Below are 19,052 nucleotides of genomic sequence, written 5' to 3' on the forward strand. Positions count from 1 at the left end.
GAGGATAGAATAGCTGATCGGGACAGCCGGCCAGAAGTCCCGGGGTATTGTGGCCGCTCTGTTTCAGTATATGACCGCTACTAGTCAGCGTACATAGGTATTATAGGTGCCTTAGCATAATCGATGTACTATTAAAGGTGCGGGGCAGACAGCCTAGGGAACCCAACCAACAAATTCCACTATCACCACACCTCTCACATTCTCATTCTCAATCACTTCTATTAAATAATTTCAATCGTGATGCATTCTATCACAATCTCTGTCGTCGTCGATGCATGCTTCGCAGTGACCTGTGAGACCTGTGGAAAGACCACTTGGAAGGTAATACACATTTTCTAAAAGCCTGTTCTCGGCCGCTGCTTCCGTTATTTTTACTCACACTTCGGCTTAGGGATGTGGCCGACACGTTGAGTCTGTAAGTGGGCTGAGTGTTATCGAGGCCTAGGCTACCAACCTACCGTCGTGGGAAGCATGCTGAACACATGTTATTGATCTCTAGGTCATGGCTAATGTTAAGCCCGAAGATCAATGCACCTGCCCCGGTGAACAACGGGACGCCCGCTGTCACCTTAGCTTTCCTAATAATCTTCTTGGTCCCATGTAATTTCAGTGTTAGGTTTGCGTTTGTTGCATCTGGCTTATGTCAATCTCGGACTGAATTTAGCATGATTCTCTGAGTACTTACTGGGTGCGGAGTTGTAAATGGGAGGTATCAGGCGTACATTCCTTCGCTCAGTGTTCGTAAGTTCCGAGTTTTTCGCGCCTCATCGAGCTTTCATGGCCTATATGACGAGCAGGCACGTGCGCAGCTCCCACTCCCCAGGGCGCCATGCTTCTATTCCGTGAAATCCAGGGATAAGCACGACCAATCGCATGGAATGCTCAGAGATCTTGGATTTCCCATACACGGAAGTTACGGTATACTGAGTATAGTGTTTGTCCCTGAATTTGTAGAATTCTCCGCGCCACCCATTCTTCGGAGTTGGTGTGATTTTCTGGAACTTTGAGGACGTTGGCTTTGCGTTAATATACGAGAGGGGAAGGAGGCTTGGCCCTTGGGTTCCTCTCGAATTGAGTAGAATAAAGGTGAGTGGAGTGTGCAAAATATAAAGGAAATGTAGACACATTTCACTACAAATACATCGGGCAGACGTGATGTGGGGGCACTAACGTGACCGGGACCCGTGGTTGGACCCGACCATTACTCGATTGAGTGCTCGACGCATCATTGGCGATCTTTCATCTCTCATATAAGTTATAAGAACTTCGCATCCCCTCTTCGCCCATTCTCCAATAATTCAGTTCTCGTATAAGGACCCGGATCTGACGTCCCCTCTCTCGACCTCGTTGGCATGCGATAGTGCCAATTGCCCGCCTGGTTCTATTTGCCTTTTAACAAGAGCTTTTTGTTTCGTTTCAGCCTGAAATGTTGCATCATACCGGTGGGCTCGATTATCCGCCGCCATCTCCAAGCCCACTTGCGAGCCCTCTGGATCAATCCGATGTCGTCGAAACCCGCGAGCTGCGCAAGACCCGCGACGATACGGGTCGAAAATATATTAATCAATATGAGGTTGGAAAGGAAATCGGACGGGGAATGCACGGGAAGGTCCGTGTTGGATATAATATACAAACAGGGGACATAGTGGTAGGTCTGGTTTCCATCTTTTTCTTTATCCTGCTCAGACTATCGCACAAGGCAATCAAAGTCGTCGAGCGCAACCCACGCAAAGGGCGTAACATCAGCCAGGCACTCCGCCGAGCACAGGCCGCCCGAGATGCCGGCGGAGATGTGCCGCACGTAGTAGCACAGAGGCAAAGATACGGCGTGAGATTGCCATCATGAAGATAATCATCATCCGGAGCTGCACATCCGGAGCTGCACCACTTACTGTCCTTTGCGATCAGTCCTAGAACATATGCCAGGAGGCGAAATCAAGTGGAGGTCGGGACCCCTGATGTCCCGGACCACCCCTCTTGACTGTAGAACGTGCACGAAAAGTGTTCAGGGACACACTTCTTGGCCTTGAATATTGTGAGTCCTAGTGCTTGGAGTCGGCGGCTTTAGTTGACCGTATGCCATTGGCTCCCAAATCGTGGCGCTATACCCTTAGTACACTACCAAGGTATTATTCACCGGGATATCAAACCTGCGAATCTACTCTTGGACCGGGATGGCAATGTTAAGATTTCCGACTTTGGCACCTCTCATTTCTCATATGCGCTCCACCTCTCCGAGTCACTTGCAAATGAGTTACCCCCTGGGGCTCTGGTCACCCAAGCTCCCAACTCTGAATCTGCTCGTATCTTCCTCGATGATTCGGAGCTCGCTAAGACCGCTGGGAGTCCTGCGTTCTTTGCGCCAGAGTTGTGCTACCAACCGGCTCACTCCGGCAGCTTTAGCGGAACCCCTGTTGCCGATGACCAACCTCGCCCAAAAATCACTAAAGCGATCGACATCTGGGCCCTTGGGGTCACCCTTTATTGTATCCTCTTTGGCGTCCCGCCCTTCACAGCCGAGAGCGAATATCTTTGTATCGGAAAATCCCCTCGGAAGACTTCGAGGTCCCGGAAACAATGGGGTAGACATGCTATTGACGGGAGGGCGATCTGGCACAGATTGGGAAGGGACGGAGAATTGGGAGAAATCCGAAGAAGGTCGAAGGGTCATCCCAATCTTGAGTGGATTGCTCGAAAAGGATCCCCAGAAACGATGGACTCTGGACCGAGCCAAGGTACGTTGATCGCTTTGCTCGTTCTACATAAGCTTATGTCACTCTTCTTCAGCGTTCGGACTGGGTCTTACGAGGTATAGAAGATCCTGAAGATTGGTTGAATAGAACTTTGCCTTCAGCAAATGCATTAGTGGTGGTCACACCCGAAGACGCGGTGGGTGCCATTACCATGAAGACCACCTGGCGCCAGAAGGTCGGAAATCTTGTCGGGCTCTTGCACCCACTACTACCTGGGGGCCGCAGCCGTAGCAAGAGCACAAGTAGCATGCAAAGGTCTGCTATTGACCTCACCCGATCCACGCATATAGTCGAAGCCGAACAATTACCTCGCCGAAGTGGTTCCCCCCCAGTTCGGCCCACATCGCTCACACCCAGTGCCGGCAACCGGCGATACTCTCTCAAAAGTCGATCTCAAACATCCACTCCACATCAACGGGCATTAACTGCCCCTATCACCCCAACTGAACCTGCAGCTGGACCTTCCGGCAGCGGTACCGACTATCTCGGCGCACGCGGGAAGTCCAACTCGGCCAGAGAAGGAACTTATCCACCTCATGCAGCCCCACATCGGGCGCTTTCTGTATCCAGGGGTGTCTCTTCTGCATCACTGAATACTACTGATAGTGGCCAGGGAATACCTATTACTGGCTTCATGTCACGCGCCCGATCTAGTATCACAAGGAAGCAAAGTGGGGATAGCAAGGGTGAAAGCAGTAGCTTTTTATCCCGATTCAGACTGTCGCGGCGGAAACGGGACAGCGAGACTGGGGGCAGCGAAATGGAACGGGCTATAGCTGGCTCTTCTGCCGGCGGTACCCCTGGCTCGAGCGCCGGAGCGTCCGAGATTGGCATTTCCAGCACATCGACGCGACTTTGCCGATGAAGCCGAGTCTCAGCATTCTCGCACGCGGTACGAAGATGAACACGACCAGTGGACCGGGCGGTCTACGGATGGAGATGATGAGCGCCTGGATTTCAGCGAAGACGATATCAGCGTAGGGCGTATGGTTGGTGCTGGCGGATATGGACAGCGCAATATGCCCCAACCGTATGAACCTCGGTACTACAGTAGTCGAAGTTACGACTCTTCTCAGACCGGATCTGGCATGGTTGCAGGGGTGGAAGAGGATGATGACTATGGGCAAGAGATTGTTTCTCGAATGGGCATGGTCAATTTACATTCTACAAATCCCTACACCAGTTACTGCGGGTGTACTGACATCGTACTCTTCCAACGAAAGCCTGGGCATCGGAACACGACCACGCCAAACTAGTCCACTAGCTCAGCGGTCGTTCAGTCCTGATAATTTGGAACCGCGGGGTTCGTTCTCGGAGAGCATTGTCGAATACGGCGAACCTGACGATGAGGACGAGGACGATGATGACGATGAGGGTGGGCTCGAGCTTCGCACCGCACGCCAACGGCGTTCGACTTTGCGGAACAATCCTAACCGCCAGCTCCAACACCCGACGCCGTCCGGCGATCCAACCACGCCAGTTGCCGATGAAGAAGGGCGACGGCTCGTTCGCGAATAGATTGCTGTGTTCTCTCTCTCTCTCCGATTTATATTTTTAGAGGGGGGGGGGCCTTTTTTTTCTTTCTATTTCTTCATAATCCTATCAGAATCTTCATACCCGCTGATTGTCTGCCACATAGTATATATTGCATTGGTGCCGCACGCTATATTTATCATCCCATTCATCGACTATTTTTGCTTCTGGTTTCTTGGCTAGTATTTAGTTAGACGTCGGTTTGATATGGGCTAAACAAAAGTGAAATTGGAATGCTGTAAAACATACATGATGCTCCGTGATCGATTTTGTTAAAAAAAGAGGTTTACCAAACAGACAAACAGACAGGCAAAGGAACGATTAGTGTTTAGCTCAAACCGAAACACATTGAAACAGTGAAAGAAACGAGAGGCCGATAGCGAGAGAGGGAGGCGGTTGGGTCATACAGTAATGGCGTCGTGAAAAAATCCAGGGACGAAGGAGAGGGGCGGAGAAGGAGCGAACTGGGTTGGGCTATAATCAAACTAATAGATAAGGTAGGTCGTCTCGTCTATAAAATAACTTGATTTAGGTGGGCAGGCCCGGTCCCACTCGCACCGCGGCACCGACGAGCAGGCGTTCGACGGCAACCCACACCGGATTATCCACGCTTCGCCCAACGAGCCCTTCTCCAAAGGCACCAGCGTAGTTGTTGTACGCTGACCAAGTCGCACGGTCCGTGTAAGTTGGAACCTCAAATGGAGTCAAGCGAGGACCCCCTATGAGTAACTATTAGTGATGTGAGGGGTATCGAGCGTCAGAGCTACTCACAAAGTCCTGCCACGACGGCCCAAAAGCCGATTCCTACGACGGCCTGGGTCAACACGGAGGTCCACCATCCATCTCCTCTCCGGACGATATATGTATTGTACACATTAAAGAGCCCGCGTCGGTTCCCTCTAACTGGGACACGGACCCACTCTGTAACCTCCTCGCCGTCGTCCTCGACCAGGTCCACAACGCCCTTGCCCTCGACGATCCGGTCGATAACTCCGCATTCGACTCCAACAGAGCGCTTGAGCGCGGCCCAGTCTTCGCGGACTTGGGAAGACGATGGTTCGCCAGAGGTAGATGCCCGCTCGGCCAATCCAGCGTGCCATTTCTTGAGAACGCCAGCTTCGGTCTCCCGAGAGCTCTGTGCATATGGTGGGGGCAAATCGCTCGGAACAGGGGATGAAACAGAGAGCTTGGTGTCGTCCTCGGTCTGGGTCTGCGCCTCGCACATGGTGCGCTCCGGTTCGGTCTCTGGCTCTGTTGCGGTTTCAGTGTGCTTCACTTCGACCTCGGTGCCGACCTCTGCATGACGAACATCCAGCTCAGTCTCCACCTCGACGGCCTTGACGACTCGCTCCTCGGTCTGTACTTCCGCCCCGACCGAACCGACGGCAGCATCGTGTTGAACTCCGGTCGCAGAAACGAACTGGGTCTCGTCATGCTGCACGCCCGCCTGGGTCGAAAACTCTTTTTCTTGATGCTGCACACCTTCGCTCGAGGTGAATAATTTTGAATCGTACTGGACTTGGGCAGTAGAGCTGAACAAGGTACGGTCGTATTGAACACCCTCGCTTGAAGTGTGCAAGCTCGAGTCGTATTGGACCCCCTCGCTCGATGTGCACAGCTCCCGATCGTATTGAACCCCAGCAGTAGTAGTAAAGGCAGCCGCGTCGTGCTGGACGCCCATAGAAGAGACGACCCACGAGGCGTCATGTTGCGTTGAAGAAGATTTAACAAACTCTGAGGGGTCATGCTGGGTCTCGGCATCAGCGTATTCACGCAACGTGCCCTCGAGGAGACGCGTGCCAGGTTTGGGCTTTCCAGTCTACAAACATCGAGGTTAGAAATAACCCGAAAGTCTTCAAAGGTAGTACCCACCCTTTTCCGAGTGGTAGTAACAGTGGTCTCGATATACCCGTCCTCGCTTCCCTCGCCATCTTCCACAGTGACCTCAGCATCCGTCTCATCATCATCCCGGTTGTTCTCCCGTTCCTCCCTCTCCCGCCTCTCGAAACCTTCCCTGATCTCGTTCGCCAAACTCATGCTGAGGATACCCTGGCCTTGATTCAGGCCACCCACACTCGAAGTCATACCGGCCCGAAGCGCATCGAGGTCGAACCGCAGACGATCAATTGTTTCCTTGAGCAACAAGTTCTCTTGCTTCTGCTCGTCGAGTTCGTTTGATGCATGGCGCGTGACAGAAAGCTCAACCTCGAGTGTTTCGATGGATTTTTCGAGTGCTTCGCGTTCGCGGGCCCACTGAAGTCATCGTTCATTACGGATTCTGCGATATATGGCGATCGCGAAACATACCTTCTGAGCCTCAGCTTCATGTACAAATCCCCGATCGTCTGCATCTTTGATCTCTTGTTCTCTCCGCCTCAAAACATTCCTCATCCGTTCGGTCTCGGCTACATCGCATTAAAACCAAACCCACGCAACCAAAGGGACGAGGAACTTACTGCATTGCTCCTGGTACTGCTTCTGCATATTCGAATATTGGACCTTGTGGTGCTCCAAGCTCTTCTGCAATTTTTGAATTTCGCTCTCAAAGGTCGCGAGCTGCGTCATGTTCCCGCGCTCCTTGATCCTGAGCTCCTTCTCCTCTCTCCTGCTGGTGCTCAGCTCGGTCTTGAGGTCGTCCAGTTGCTGCTCGAGCTCCGCGATCTCCGTCTCGCGCTCTGCCAAACGGTTCTGCATTCGACGTTCGCTCTCAGCGGCCTTTCGAGTAAGTTCGGCATTGGTCTTTTGCAGCGCTTCGACGACGTCTTGGGCCTGAAGCGATGCATCGCTGGATAATGCCTGCCGAACATAACGATGGGTATTTTCGTCTTCGTCGCCATCCTCAGGCTCGGTATCTGAGTCGGAGCTGAACTGGAGGACAGGGTTCGGAGAGGCTTTTGGGTTTTGAGGATTAGTGGGAAAATCGTCAACAAGGGTCTGGGAAAGTGATTGGTCAAAGGATTGCGAACGCCTGGCCGACGAAAACGAGGTCTCTGTTTCCCCGGTTAGTCACTGTGTATGTAAGAATAAAATGCGGATGCGTACCTGGGGACAGGGTAGAGGAGTTGTATGGGCTGGCCGGGAAGGGTAAACTCGTGCTAGAGCTCATCCAAGGCGACGAGAGGGGAGCAGATTTACGGCGAGAAGAACGGCTGATTGCTGGAGAAGACTACAGCTCATACATAAGTACATGCCTCCTGCTAAGTATGATCAACTTACCTCGTTATCGCTGGACGAGCGGTTACCACTGGTACTACCGGCATCGCTCTTCCTTCTCTTCGAGGCAGGCAGAGGTTTGCGGTTCCAAGAGCTCGGAGCTTGGTTTGACAAGGGTACCGACCGCTGCCTGAGCTGCGAATCAAACGGGGACGGAGGGCCTCCACGACCAGGAGTATTCGACCTTAGACTCATAGACGAGGATTTGCGGGATAGGGGATGATGTCGCTGCGGGGTGCCTATTTCCCCACGCCCTTTGAGGTGGTCTGCATCTGGGGATGATGCACCAGAGCTGTCTGAGCGAGGATCTTCGTTGGGTGGGACGGTGGCTGGTCATCTGGTACGGGAGCACTTCGAGCGGCGAGATCAAGCAAGTGCTTTGGGGTGACCTCGACACCGGGGTTGGCAACCAAGAACTGCTTCAGCGCTTCGACTTCTTCGGTCGACATCAAAACGACTCCGTATTGCGACGATAATTCGGCCATGACCTTGGGAGTTCGTCCCCAGGTATAACCGAGACTCCATCTGCATTCCTCACTGCGCTTGGGTTGGCTTCAAACACCGAAGTGAGCTGTCCCTCGATGTCTGCCAGTGACGCTTGGTTTCTTCCTGTTTCCTGAACCCAGCCAAAAAGTGTCAGCCAACTACCTCACACTTCGTCATCGCAACGTAGCAGTCTTACCATTTCAATTGGTGGTTTGTTTTTTATTCAATTATTTCTCATGTGCGGGAGGTTGTAGCAGTGGAGTGAGCGTACCAGAACTGAATCCTTAAGGGACGGGTGGTGAGTAGACGGTATGGTCCAAGTCCAGGTCGCTATGTCATGCACGTGATAGTATCAAACATTGAGCCTTATTTGTACGCATGTACGTGTCGGCGCCTGGGCCTTCTGAAACATTCTGACATTGATTAGCCTTCCAGATGAACAAGGCCAGAACATGGACCAGAACTTTGTTTGAAGCTGAAGAGAATTTCGTTGTCCCAGATCGATCCGCAGTAGACCCACAAGCCCGGAATAAATTCTTTTTGTCAGCTGGGTATCCATTGTAATCTAGACCTATATTGTCCTCTTCGGAGTGACATATACAAAAATTGGAACGATACAGAGAAGATTAGCATGGCCCCTGCACAAGGATGACACGCTAGTTCAGAGTGGACGGTCTACGGACCGCAATATTTATTTTACCACTTTTACCAGAATTCCCAAACTGTGTACGCATGACTTGCACTTGCAACTAGCTGTAATCAAAGACCATAGTAATTTTCAATATTTACTCCTAAAACGCGGACCCCACTTTACCCTCCAAAGAATGCTTAAAGTTGTTTGATATGTTATTGAACGGATGTACAGATATGTGGGTATATGCGCTATACCTGATCGATGATCACCGTGTCAGACCAATAGCCCAAGTTCCGTAACGTTCTTCTAGTGAGATAGCACGCTAGAATAGACGATCTCAGCATATTTGTATTGAAACTAGCAAGAGTGGTTGTCCCCAAACCAAGGACTTCGCGAAGAGAGTTCAGCACGGTGCACATTAAAAGGTGCGCCTATACTCTCTGATCCCCCCCCCCTTAGAAAGTATCTGTGGGATTCTTCATTCAGTTCTAGGAGTGACGAACACGGCGATGGGATAGGCTCGAACCATTTGCGAACTGTCTTGGCCAAATTGGGTATAAATCGTCGATCGCGAACACTAGCTTGGCGATCCGTTGAGAAACATGTGAGCGAGTCCCAGACCAAGGACCAGTACGGCCACTGGAGGGTTGGGTCGTCATAAAACACGCCCCATACGTCATTCTCGTCAAACATGCCAGGTCGATGGGCTAAATATGAATCACCCACCTCTCGTCCCAGCCACCCGTTTACCATGGTCCACAGAAGTTGCCGCGAACGGAATATAGTTTGAGTATATGCGTGTTAATATCCATTGTAACAACTGTTTGGATTGTGTGCAAGTAGCGATGGGTGATCCATGGCTACCCTATCACATAAATCCATGTAGGCAACCCGAGACATCACATAGATCACACGGATCAGACAAACGAATCATCGGTTCTATACATCGTTACTTTACGACATTCAAGGGACAGCAGCAAGCACATTCAAATAGCGGATGACGAGTGAGGGACAGGACTATCAATACAGAAAGAGAAATGCGTGACGGAAATGATAAAGGATGACGACTGGGGAGGAAAAAGAAACTAAAATGATGAACGAAAAAGTAATAATGCGAAAATGCAAAGAGAGAAAAGAAAAGAAGAGAGCTAGCCTCAAAACGAATTCTCGCCGCGCATGAGCCGTCCGCGCCTCTTGGCCTGCTTCAACCCCTGTTGCTGCAACTGCTTAGACAAGATCGCCTCGGAGAGTCCCATGGCCGCCAAGGCAGCTACTGCCGGTAAATGTTTATGACGCCGCCTCCCATGGGTATTCATATCCCGTGCTCCCAACACGGCGACAAGAGGTCCGCGCTCCTGCTTCGGGGAATAACCTTGCGAGCCCCCGTTCCGGTAGTCCGAATCGTATCACCCGCGTCGTCTCGGTGGATCGCGTTCGGTTGAGCAACGTCTCAGCGCGAATGGTGTTGTTAAAGTCTTGTATCAACTCGGACACGCCGATTTCTCCGAGCTGGACGATAAATAGCCGGACCAGGGCCAAAAAGTTAAAAAGGACCTGAGCTTGGAAAAGCAAGTCCTCGTCTACAGACTAAAAACGGAAGCAAAATGTATATGATAAGCGCGATCGACGAAATGATGATGTTCAGAAAAACACTAACCTTGCTATTGAAATATAAAGCCGGTATATCGAAGCCGATGATGTTTCCGTCTACGAGAATGTTCAATGGAATTTCCTAAGCGTGGATCTGGTGCTGAGCAAGCGCTCGACGCGGCGTGGGCCGATATTATTGACTCACCATGATGGTGTCAAAGCGGAACGTGACATCGATGTCGGACAAGAAACATAGAGTCATGACTTCGTCCGAGACCGCTATCACCTGCCTCATGAGCGTGTGTCCGAGCTTGGTTTGTATTCCTTTGGATAACTGAAGCTCATTTAGCAATACGATGAAAAAGGCAATAAATGAATACGCACCAAAAGGGCCATAGTATTAATCATAACACCCCCCAATAAATGGTGTTTCGGATATTCGACCCCTGAGGTCTTGAGCCGATACTCGAGCATGGTATAAAAGTTCTCTGCAAGCGCTTGGCTAGTGCGGTAGAACATATCGAAGTAAGTGATTGTTAGTATCTAAATATAGCACACAGAGTCGTCGTCGAACAATGAAAGAGGGTGAGGAGGGGGATGATGGTCGCTGAAAGAGACACAACAGATCCGGAGGGGGTCTTGGTTAAGATGAATCAGACGTGAAACGCCACAGCGCTTCAAAACATTAAAATTGTGTGACGCGGATCCTGAGCGTGTGCCTCGGCCAGGCGGTGTCAACCGTTAAGACTTGTACGTGATATATTCGATAAGATGGTTGGTCGTGAAGGTCCTCTAGCGCAGCATACATGTATATATGGCGAAGGCGTTCTTTCCTCAACTCCGAGGATACCATGATCAAACTTACGTGCGATCATATCCCGCGGCCGAGGAAGACGGGGTGAAAACTCAAAATCCTCTACCTACGGGCCGGTACGGATGATTTTCGGTCGGCGTGTAATTCGTGACCAGGCGGTCGCGCGTATGTTCAACAAACAATATATTATATAAATACTGCGACATAACGCAAGAATATTTCTGTGCACCGTATCGATATCCCAAATGAAAAAAAAAATCTACCCAAAGTACTTTAAGAGCCGGAAATTGGCCTATAGGTCCTCATGAGTTGTGTTTTGAACGCCTTTTGGTTATTCCACAATTCAGCCGCCTCAAGATTCAACGGCGACTCATTGTTGGGTTCTGAAACAGGTGAATTTCAGCGAGTTGATTGGAATGAATGACATAGAGCATACCCCCAAGCAATGACTGAAGTGACAAGAGTATTGTATGGACGCTATAAATCGCAGACCACTTGTCCTTGAAGAACGATAAGCAAAACTTGTAGTACAAGCCCCTCCTAGTTGCATACCTTGAGAATATCCAAGCAAATACCACCTTGCAGATCCACGTTAGGATGGTAACAAGGCGTATCCGGATCAAATCTATCAGACAAAAAAGTATAAGTGAAAGTACATGAGACCAAACCCCGAAAACATACCGAACGCTGGGAGCCGTGTAGGGATATGTGGGCGGGAAAGAAAGGGTAATCTTAAACGTGAGGTGTTCGTATACAGAGCTGGGAGGACCTTCAATAGTGCCTATCCATTCAAACATGTTCGAGTCGCTTCGGGGACTGAAAAGATATGAGCCACGGTGGATTGGAGATGCGCCACGGGAGACTTACAATGCGGAAATCCCAGGGGAACTTGACATCTGCGTCCCAAAAAAAATCAGAATCATGTGGATTGTACGATTCATAGAGACATACCATTAGAGACATAAGCTCATTGCTCAACCTGTTTGGGGATATACAGCATAAACACGCGCAGCCCGAACGTGCCGGGACCGGATGGTAACTCACCTCTTGGCTACGCTACCCTTGGTAATGCTTCCTTCGCTAACTTCGGTCATAATGTCGTTTATTGAGAGCTCGGTGGTACCGTGTGGCTCAAGCACCCGCTTGTGGGGGATATCAATCGGGAATAAAGAGGAGGAATTATGGGCAGCGGCATAATATAACGCGCGAACCCCTAGAGTCACGTGGTCCCCCACTCTGCGTGCAACCCACGAGGATAGACAAAAAGAATTCCGTATTGAATTGTTGCTCACGGCCAACAGCGAGCGTTCTTGGCGTATCAAGATATCCCGCATACACCTGGCGCCTCGTGCTGGAAAAAAGGTTACTGACCTCCTTTGTAACGGCACCAGCCGTTACACGTGACAAGCAAAGGCTGCGGGTTAGACAGGGTCCTACCAAGCAACCAATTAATCGGCGTAAGCAGTGGCAATACCGTCTTGCTTCTCACCTTCTGCCTTCCCAACTCACCGTCCACGGAGACGACTTTATCATATAGCGCTGCCGGGTCAGCCCTACATCTCCACACACTCGCTTTCAACTCCCACTGCAACTTCCTACCGCATAACAGTCCGGAACTGAAGGTGTGTATTGTGCGCTGGTTGCTATATATTAATATACGGACTGAAATGGTATATATTGAAAGACGATGCCTCGTCGACCTGCCCCCACTGCACTTCATCTCGTCAAGGGCCCTTCCCCCGCGAGGGGGGAGCCTCGACATACTCTTCCTGCACCACCGCAGCCTGTATTCCAACCCAAGATGATTACCAAGCCGCGCTCGAGCTCGACCGCCTCTCGAAGCAGAGTAGATGCACCGCTGTTGACGTTTGTTGGGCCAGACCCAACGGATAAGAGTAGTGTAGATGGCGTGATGTTTGAGTCTCCGATAGAGAGGGGTTACATTCCTCAGTGGGACGCCAACCCTGTCGCTGGTGAGTAAGATGTATTGGATATATAATTTGACAATCGTTGACTGGGTGATACATATACACAGTCACTGGGGCAAGCCGAAGAGCTCAGCCCGGCCCATGGGACCGTACACGAATCAATGCGCTACCGCAAGAACGGATGACAGGACTCATAGCCGTTCCTAAACCCGTGGTCGCCAATCCTGCACCACTTTGGTGAAGTTTTTTTTTGAACCACTTGCTATACTTGCATTCTGTTCTCTCGTAGATTTCTGACATACTTACATTGTACGAGCCCTTGTTGTTTCACCTACTTGTAAATTATCTCGGTTGAAATTCAGGATTGGTGGTGTTCACGTCATTTTAATGCATTTTCTTTCTTTCACCAAATGGTATCATTGATCCTGTATGAACTGCGTAGTTGCACAAGGAAGATCTCGAGACTTGGTGTGACGATTCTCAACTTGAAAAATCGCGACACATTGGCCAGCCGGCGGTACAAACACGTGACTGTAGGCAACTCGACCGCGTCCACCTACTTTCGGCCCAAAATGTTCAGGTAAGTCTATAGGATAATAGATAAATAAATATACCAATACGATTACAGCTTCGGATCTGCTGCTGCGAAACCCGCTACGACTGGATTCGGAGGATCACTCTTTGGACAAGCCAACACGACACAAGCAACTCCCGCTACGACCGGAGGACTATTTGGGGCTGGTGCAAATACCAGTGGTCAACCAGGAAATGCACCTACTACTACTGCTACGAACACAGGAGGGCTGTTTGGCTCTACTCAGCCCGCAGCTGGCACTAGCACAGCAACCACTGGAAGTGGATTGTTTGGCACACAACAGCCCACTACTACGGCCACAACAGGTGGATTGTTTGGAGCTCAGCCTGCTGCTACGACCGCCACTACCGCCCCTACTGGTGGACTATTTGGCGCACAGCCAGCTGCGAGTGCTCCAACCGGAGCTGGCCTATTTGGTGCCCAGACCGGAGCGAATGCCGCCGCCGGTACCACTGGGTCCTCATTTGGCTTTGGCGCATCAGCAGCTGCTCCGTGAGTCACATCACTCTCTGTCTGTCATGATTATATGCTAACTATACCGTTACCATGGTCGGACAGTGCTCCTGCTCAGCCTGCCGCCCAAGCGTCAGGTCCATTCACCCGAACGACGAAATTCAACGACTTGCCAGACGCACAAAAGAAGGTATTCGAAGAAATCGAGTATGTTCCGACGCCCCCTTGCCGATTACACGACTGATCACGCACGTTAGATCATTCATTCAAGGCGAGTACAAATCAGTGTCGAGCTGAAAGCCCAAAAACTTGGAGAGGAGATTGCAAAAGAGCAAGCAGCCTTGGATGAATTGACCAGGGTGCGTACCATTTTTTTTTTCTAACTCGCCCCCCAAGTCCCTAATACGTATGTGAATCAGTCACTATCCGCCGCCAGCTCGGCCCTGTCATCCGACCGTCTTGCAGCAGACGACCAGCGCACTAAAACAGACCGGAACCTCCAAGACGCGCTTATTGCGACTCGAATCATCGATGGGTTTACCAAGCCGCAGCAGATGGGAGGATACCTCACCAGCTATGCCAACTTTCCCCTTGAGTAAGGCCCCCCTTCTTTCAGACCAAGATTGATTTTTTCCTGACTTTGCGACAAAAAGGTACTTTACTCGACAAGTAGAAGAAATGAAAGAGCGTGTGCAGAGATACAAATCCACCGTCGAGGTAACGTGTACACCATTCCCTTCGACTAGACCTATCTCTCAATCCGAGTGTCACAGCAAATCGAACGTAAGCTCGCTCAGGTCTACGAAGCAAATTCGGCACAACCCGCCCAACCGTCTCCACAAGCAATCGCCAACGCCCTCCGCGCGCAACACGCATCGTTCATGGCCCTTGCAGCACGCACCGCCGAAATCGACGCCGCGGTCAGAAACACAAGGCCGCGTATACAACGAGGTGGAGAGCCCAGACCGGATCCGCGCGCGATCCGTTTGCGCCCGCGAGTAAAGAAGACGATACGTTGGATGCGTTGATGAGTATGAGTGTGAGCGTTGCTGGGAGGTGATTTGAGGACTTGTTTACCGCTTTTTGGTCTTTTATTTGCTTTGTATACGAGGTTGGTATTAATAGCAAAAAAACAGATGGATTATTCATTACAGTCCTAAGTCGTATTACAGCACAATTGAGACAGCAAGGAATCCATAAACCCAACTTAGCCCATTATATAACCCCAGCTATCCAAACCATCGAGAGAGGCACCCTCCGCCTACATCTGGCTCGCCCCTGGAGGCATACCGTGTTGCCCGTGTGGGCCATGCGGAGATGCCACGCGCGGATCCATTGGTTGTCCAGCGGCCAGCATATCCTGGCTAAGCATCGCGCCCCAATCGTCCATCCTGCAAACACGATTAATCAGTAACCTGCGTCCAAACTCCCCCTTGCGCGACCCCCTGGACTCACTCGAATCCACCAGGCGCCTGTTGCCACATATCAAGCGCACCCCCGACGTATGGTTGAGCAGCCATACCGGGCACGAACCCAGAATGCTGTTGTTCGCCCATATATCCTCCCGCCGCCGCTGCTGGGTACCCTTGCCTAGTCTGCGGCTGCTGTACCTGCTGCGACTGCTGGGGCGCAGCATAGTACCCCACCCCGGCAGACGCTTCGGCACCAGCAGCGTACCCTTGCCCCTGCGCTGGTCCCGCGGTCCCAAACAGCGAGACGAGCGGATCGTGGGACTGTTCGTTCCAGATCCCGTGCAGCGGGTTGTTTTGCTGCTCGTACATGAAATCGGGCGGGAGGTGGTGCATACTTCCTAGTTCGGCGGTGTTGACGGGGAGGTTCGCGACTCCGAATGTGGGTGGCGTAGGGAGCGTTTGTTGGGTGTAGGAAGTGGGCTGTTGGGCATAGTGTTGTTGTTGCTGTTGTTGTTGTTGAGAAAGTTGATGCTGTTGCTGCTGCTGCTGAGATGCCTTGTTGAGTACCGACCGAGGTTTGGCAATTGGACGGTCTCGGGAGTGATAGCCGGTGCTGGCGCTCCCACCGGGTGAAGGTGTATGCTCTGACGCGGAAGAAGTGTGTCCGACGCTCGGCGACGTAGTACTCTCGCCTCGCGCTCGCGCTTGTTGCTTTCTTTCGGGCTCGGCTGAGGAAGAGGCAAATCTCCAAACGACGCGAGCTCGTATAATATATCCCTGTAATAAGCAGAAATCGGTCAGCACGATGACACAATCGCGGACCGAGGAATTCCTGGCACGATGCATAAAGCTAAAGCATAAAACCGTCCTCGGAGCAAGGGCTACCCATCCCAAAACGAATCCGAAACCTCTGCGAGAACTTGGGGAAGGGGGAGGGGGAGGACTCACCATAGGCGTCCGGCCGAATGCCATCGGTGCTCGTTGTTCTTCAAGACATCCATGCACTTGTGCACATCCTTGATCTGTCCGTTTGGATCCGCTGTGCCTCCCGATTTCTTTTGTCCCCATACGTTGATGAGGAGCACGATGCCGGATGTAAAGGCCGCGACCATGACACCAGGCAGGATCGTTTGGCTCCTGCGGCGCTGGAGGTCCAGAACATGGCTACAGCTTCGAGCGCTACAGTTCTGGGTCAGTACACACTCGGTCAGAATGCCGGGACGGGACTTGCGCAGTTGTACAAATCGCTAGCGAAGGGAAAGATAATGGTGATGGCTTCCGAGCTACAAACGTCGAAATTTGACATTTAGTAGGGGGGTTCATCAATGCGCGGATTGTGCCAACTTACGGGAAGGGATAAACGGCCGATGGATCAATATCTGTACGTGATAGTATGTCGAGTATAAAGTCGCCGACTGGTCAAAGAACAGTGAGTTTTCACGGTTCGGATCCCATCGAACTTTGCTGCCAGTAAGTATGCTATCATTTGATTTTGCACGGGGGTTACTTACGATGGTCTGGGACTGAATCAATCCACTTGTTCAGCGCCGAGTCGAGTTCTGCGACAATGTGCTGTTCCCACTGCGGTCCAACAAATCCGAGCAAGATCTTGGATTTGTTGATCGAGTACTAGAAGATCAAATTAATACTCTGCCATTTTCTCTTTTGGTCTAGACACTCACAATCGTTCGCAGAGCAAAGCCGAGGATTTGAATTAGCTTTAGGTAACAGTTAAAGAATGCTACGCGAGGAGGCACTCCAGCCGGTTGTGCAGGTACAAATGTCGGGTCGGTTTGGACATGCGGCCAGTACTCATCGTCAACCTCTACCGGGAATCCCACGTCCGAACTACATTGTCGTCAATCTTTTGTTCAGAACACTACGATAAACTTGCAACTTACTCTTCGTCCTGGATGGCGCAAGGTCTCCCCAATGCCGAACTTGTGACTCGGTCATGAACGACTAATATCCTGCAAAAGCGGTTTAGGGCGACCAAGTTATCGACGCGATCATAAGGTTTTACCAAAATGCCCTCTTCCAGAGTTCGTCCTCAATTGAGCCTTGGCCTCCACGATACACTTTTCTGCGATGCGCGCCGACGTCTTGGGCAATACGAATTCCAATACCGGCAACCGTCCACGCAGAGTGTGGGGCGCTTGTCCCTTGGAGGAACATGACAGCGAGCTGGATAGCCAATGAATACCCGCTTGCGATCGAGCTGCATGTGCACTCACCGCCATGATTTGTAGATCGAAGAGCTTGGGAGGCGTCAGCAGCGACCTTCTCAAAAACTGCACCTGTTCGAAATATTTCCATCCAGCCGAGTGTTGGAGTGGCTCGTCTTGCTCGAGAAACACCCGGTGATCGTCGCTCCATCGCGACCCGACGGCGCAAACTAGCAACAGCACACATGCAAATGCTGAATCTTTGAAGTGCAGCCCATCTCGGATGTTGCTCTCGAACAACGGGCGGTGAAGCAACGGGAAAAAGGCGTTGACGTGCTTGAAGAACAAGTCGATCAACGCATCGCGCAAGTCGTCCGGCGGGGGCTGGACCTTGTCTTTCCACAACGGATCCTCAGTGTCGATCCACTCCCAGGGGTTCGCGCGCCAGAATTCAGGCCGGCGACTCTGCTGGGACTGACCGTTGTCCGGATTTTCAGCGTTGACGTATTCCTGCTTGAGCGAGCGCGCAGCCTTGACGAGCATCAAACCCGAGCTTTTACCGTGGAACCGGCGTTCAAATGTCGTCACTGCGAGTTTTTGCATGCCGTTTACAAGGTTGGACTCTTCGTCCGAGCTGATGAGGTCCTCCTCTTTGGCGGTTTCAGTGGCGGATATGACGTGCTCGTGCCACGGGTACCGGACAGGACGTTGCCGGAGGGGGCGTCGGGTTGTGGGTTTGGGGCGGGACGCTGGTTTCCCGCCTCGTGGGCCTCCCATTGCTCTCGCGTGAGGTGTTGACCAAGGCTCTGAGTAAAGTCTGCACCTGGACAGAGCTATACATGACCGCTCTGATCAGCGGGTGATGCGGGATGCCATGATGGTGGGACTCACTCGCTGAAGCAGACGCTCCATTTTCTCCAGTCGATTTTCTAAGCTTTCGACATATCTGGGTAACAGGTGTTAGAAGTGGATGGGATTGAATTGAATTGAGCGGGGCTACACACCCCTTTGGGGGACCTCGCTTCTTTGCAGCTTCGACGTATCTACGGGACCCGTGAGCAGCGATGATGTGTGCATCTATTGATATACTAACGTGCAGTCAAAATTAAACGCGACGCAATTACTACAGCGATTCCCAGGTCGGGTTGCCCCATCACATCGCACTGTAATCCGGGGCCCGGAGGGTAAGCAAGCAAGGTTCGGAGATTTTCCCCATCAGAAATGGGAGTATAAATACTGACCTTTTTTGCGACGACAGACATCGCACGCCCTCTGGACTCTGCGCTTCTTTGCGTTGCCTCCTTCGACTCCGCGCTGAATATCGTCATCATCTTCACCGGACGATACATCTCCTCGGTTTTGTGCCTGCATTGCTCGATCCCTATACTCGAGCCTGGTCTAGTGTCCGTTCAGCCTGATCCGGTAGCAGCCAGTGGTGGTGGACGTTGGCTGGTCGATACTTGGTGACCAACGACG

At 51.5% G+C, this 19,052-nt stretch overlaps 7 protein-coding genes across 7 annotated transcripts; 2 read left to right on the forward strand and 5 right to left on the reverse strand.

Moving 5' to 3' along the window:
• Positions 1-1,426: 1,426 nt before the first annotated feature.
• On the forward strand, positions 1,427-4,271 carry RhiXN_02734 (Serine/threonine-protein kinase; the record flags this gene model as incomplete). The annotated part of the gene is made up of 7 exons (XM_043322551.1): positions 1,427-1,648; positions 1,700-1,828; positions 2,047-2,074; positions 2,127-2,735; positions 2,816-3,547; positions 3,594-3,783; positions 3,830-4,271. 7 exons carry the CDS (start codon positions 1,427-1,429, stop codon positions 4,269-4,271), a joined length of 2,352 nt encoding a protein of 783 aa, XP_043178047.1.
• A 543-nt stretch (positions 4,272-4,814) lies between these two features.
• Positions 4,815-8,184, reverse strand: RhiXN_02735 (uncharacterized protein; the record flags this gene model as incomplete). The annotated part of the gene is made up of 10 exons (XM_043322552.1): positions 4,815-5,005; positions 5,058-6,105; positions 6,159-6,539; positions 6,594-6,691; positions 6,743-7,276; positions 7,329-7,452; positions 7,503-7,795; positions 7,852-7,987; positions 8,038-8,115; positions 8,182-8,184. The coding sequence occupies 10 exons, from the start codon at positions 8,182-8,184 to the stop codon at positions 4,815-4,817; spliced, it is 2,886 nt and encodes a 961-aa protein (XP_043178048.1).
• Positions 8,185-9,074: 890 nt separating this feature from the next.
• RhiXN_02736 (uncharacterized protein) lies at positions 9,075-9,312 on the reverse strand (the record flags this gene model as incomplete). The annotated part of the gene is made up of 2 exons (XM_043322553.1): positions 9,075-9,085; positions 9,123-9,312. 2 exons carry the CDS (start codon positions 9,310-9,312, stop codon positions 9,075-9,077), a joined length of 201 nt encoding a protein of 66 aa, XP_043178049.1.
• A 594-nt stretch (positions 9,313-9,906) lies between these two features.
• RhiXN_02737 (uncharacterized protein) lies at positions 9,907-10,728 on the reverse strand (the record flags this gene model as incomplete). The annotated part of the gene is made up of 4 exons (XM_043322554.1): positions 9,907-10,206; positions 10,277-10,351; positions 10,415-10,543; positions 10,594-10,728. The coding sequence occupies 4 exons, from the start codon at positions 10,726-10,728 to the stop codon at positions 9,907-9,909; spliced, it is 639 nt and encodes a 212-aa protein (XP_043178050.1).
• Positions 10,729-11,296: 568 nt separating this feature from the next.
• Positions 11,297-12,357, reverse strand: RhiXN_02738 (ubiquitin-conjugating enzyme; the record flags this gene model as incomplete). The annotated part of the gene is made up of 7 exons (XM_043322555.1): positions 11,297-11,406; positions 11,460-11,523; positions 11,576-11,648; positions 11,705-11,839; positions 11,891-11,919; positions 11,975-12,002; positions 12,068-12,357. The coding sequence occupies 7 exons, from the start codon at positions 12,355-12,357 to the stop codon at positions 11,297-11,299; spliced, it is 729 nt and encodes a 242-aa protein (XP_043178051.1).
• A 353-nt stretch (positions 12,358-12,710) lies between these two features.
• Positions 12,711-15,027, forward strand: RhiXN_02739 (nucleoporin FG repeat region; the record flags this gene model as incomplete). The annotated part of the gene is made up of 9 exons (XM_043322556.1): positions 12,711-12,996; positions 13,059-13,188; positions 13,463-13,531; positions 13,580-14,038; positions 14,105-14,206; positions 14,271-14,358; positions 14,419-14,594; positions 14,653-14,716; positions 14,773-15,027. 9 exons carry the CDS (start codon positions 12,711-12,713, stop codon positions 15,025-15,027), a joined length of 1,629 nt encoding a protein of 542 aa, XP_043178052.1.
• A 233-nt stretch (positions 15,028-15,260) lies between these two features.
• On the reverse strand, positions 15,261-18,947 carry RhiXN_02740 (Fungal specific transcription factor domain; the record flags this gene model as incomplete). The annotated part of the gene is made up of 16 exons (XM_043322557.1): positions 15,261-15,390; positions 15,455-16,188; positions 16,234-16,261; positions 16,360-16,590; positions 16,653-16,694; positions 16,760-16,826; positions 16,923-17,040; positions 17,094-17,259; positions 17,313-17,381; positions 17,435-17,595; positions 17,646-18,226; positions 18,274-18,409; positions 18,468-18,522; positions 18,581-18,619; positions 18,670-18,739; positions 18,818-18,947. The coding sequence occupies 16 exons, from the start codon at positions 18,945-18,947 to the stop codon at positions 15,261-15,263; spliced, it is 2,757 nt and encodes a 918-aa protein (XP_043178053.1).
• Positions 18,948-19,052: the final 105 nt, after the last annotated feature.

This window comes from Rhizoctonia solani, chromosome 3, assembly GCF_016906535.1.
Source record: "Rhizoctonia solani chromosome 3, complete sequence".
Lineage (NCBI taxonomy): Eukaryota > Fungi > Basidiomycota > Agaricomycetes > Cantharellales > Ceratobasidiaceae > Rhizoctonia > Rhizoctonia solani.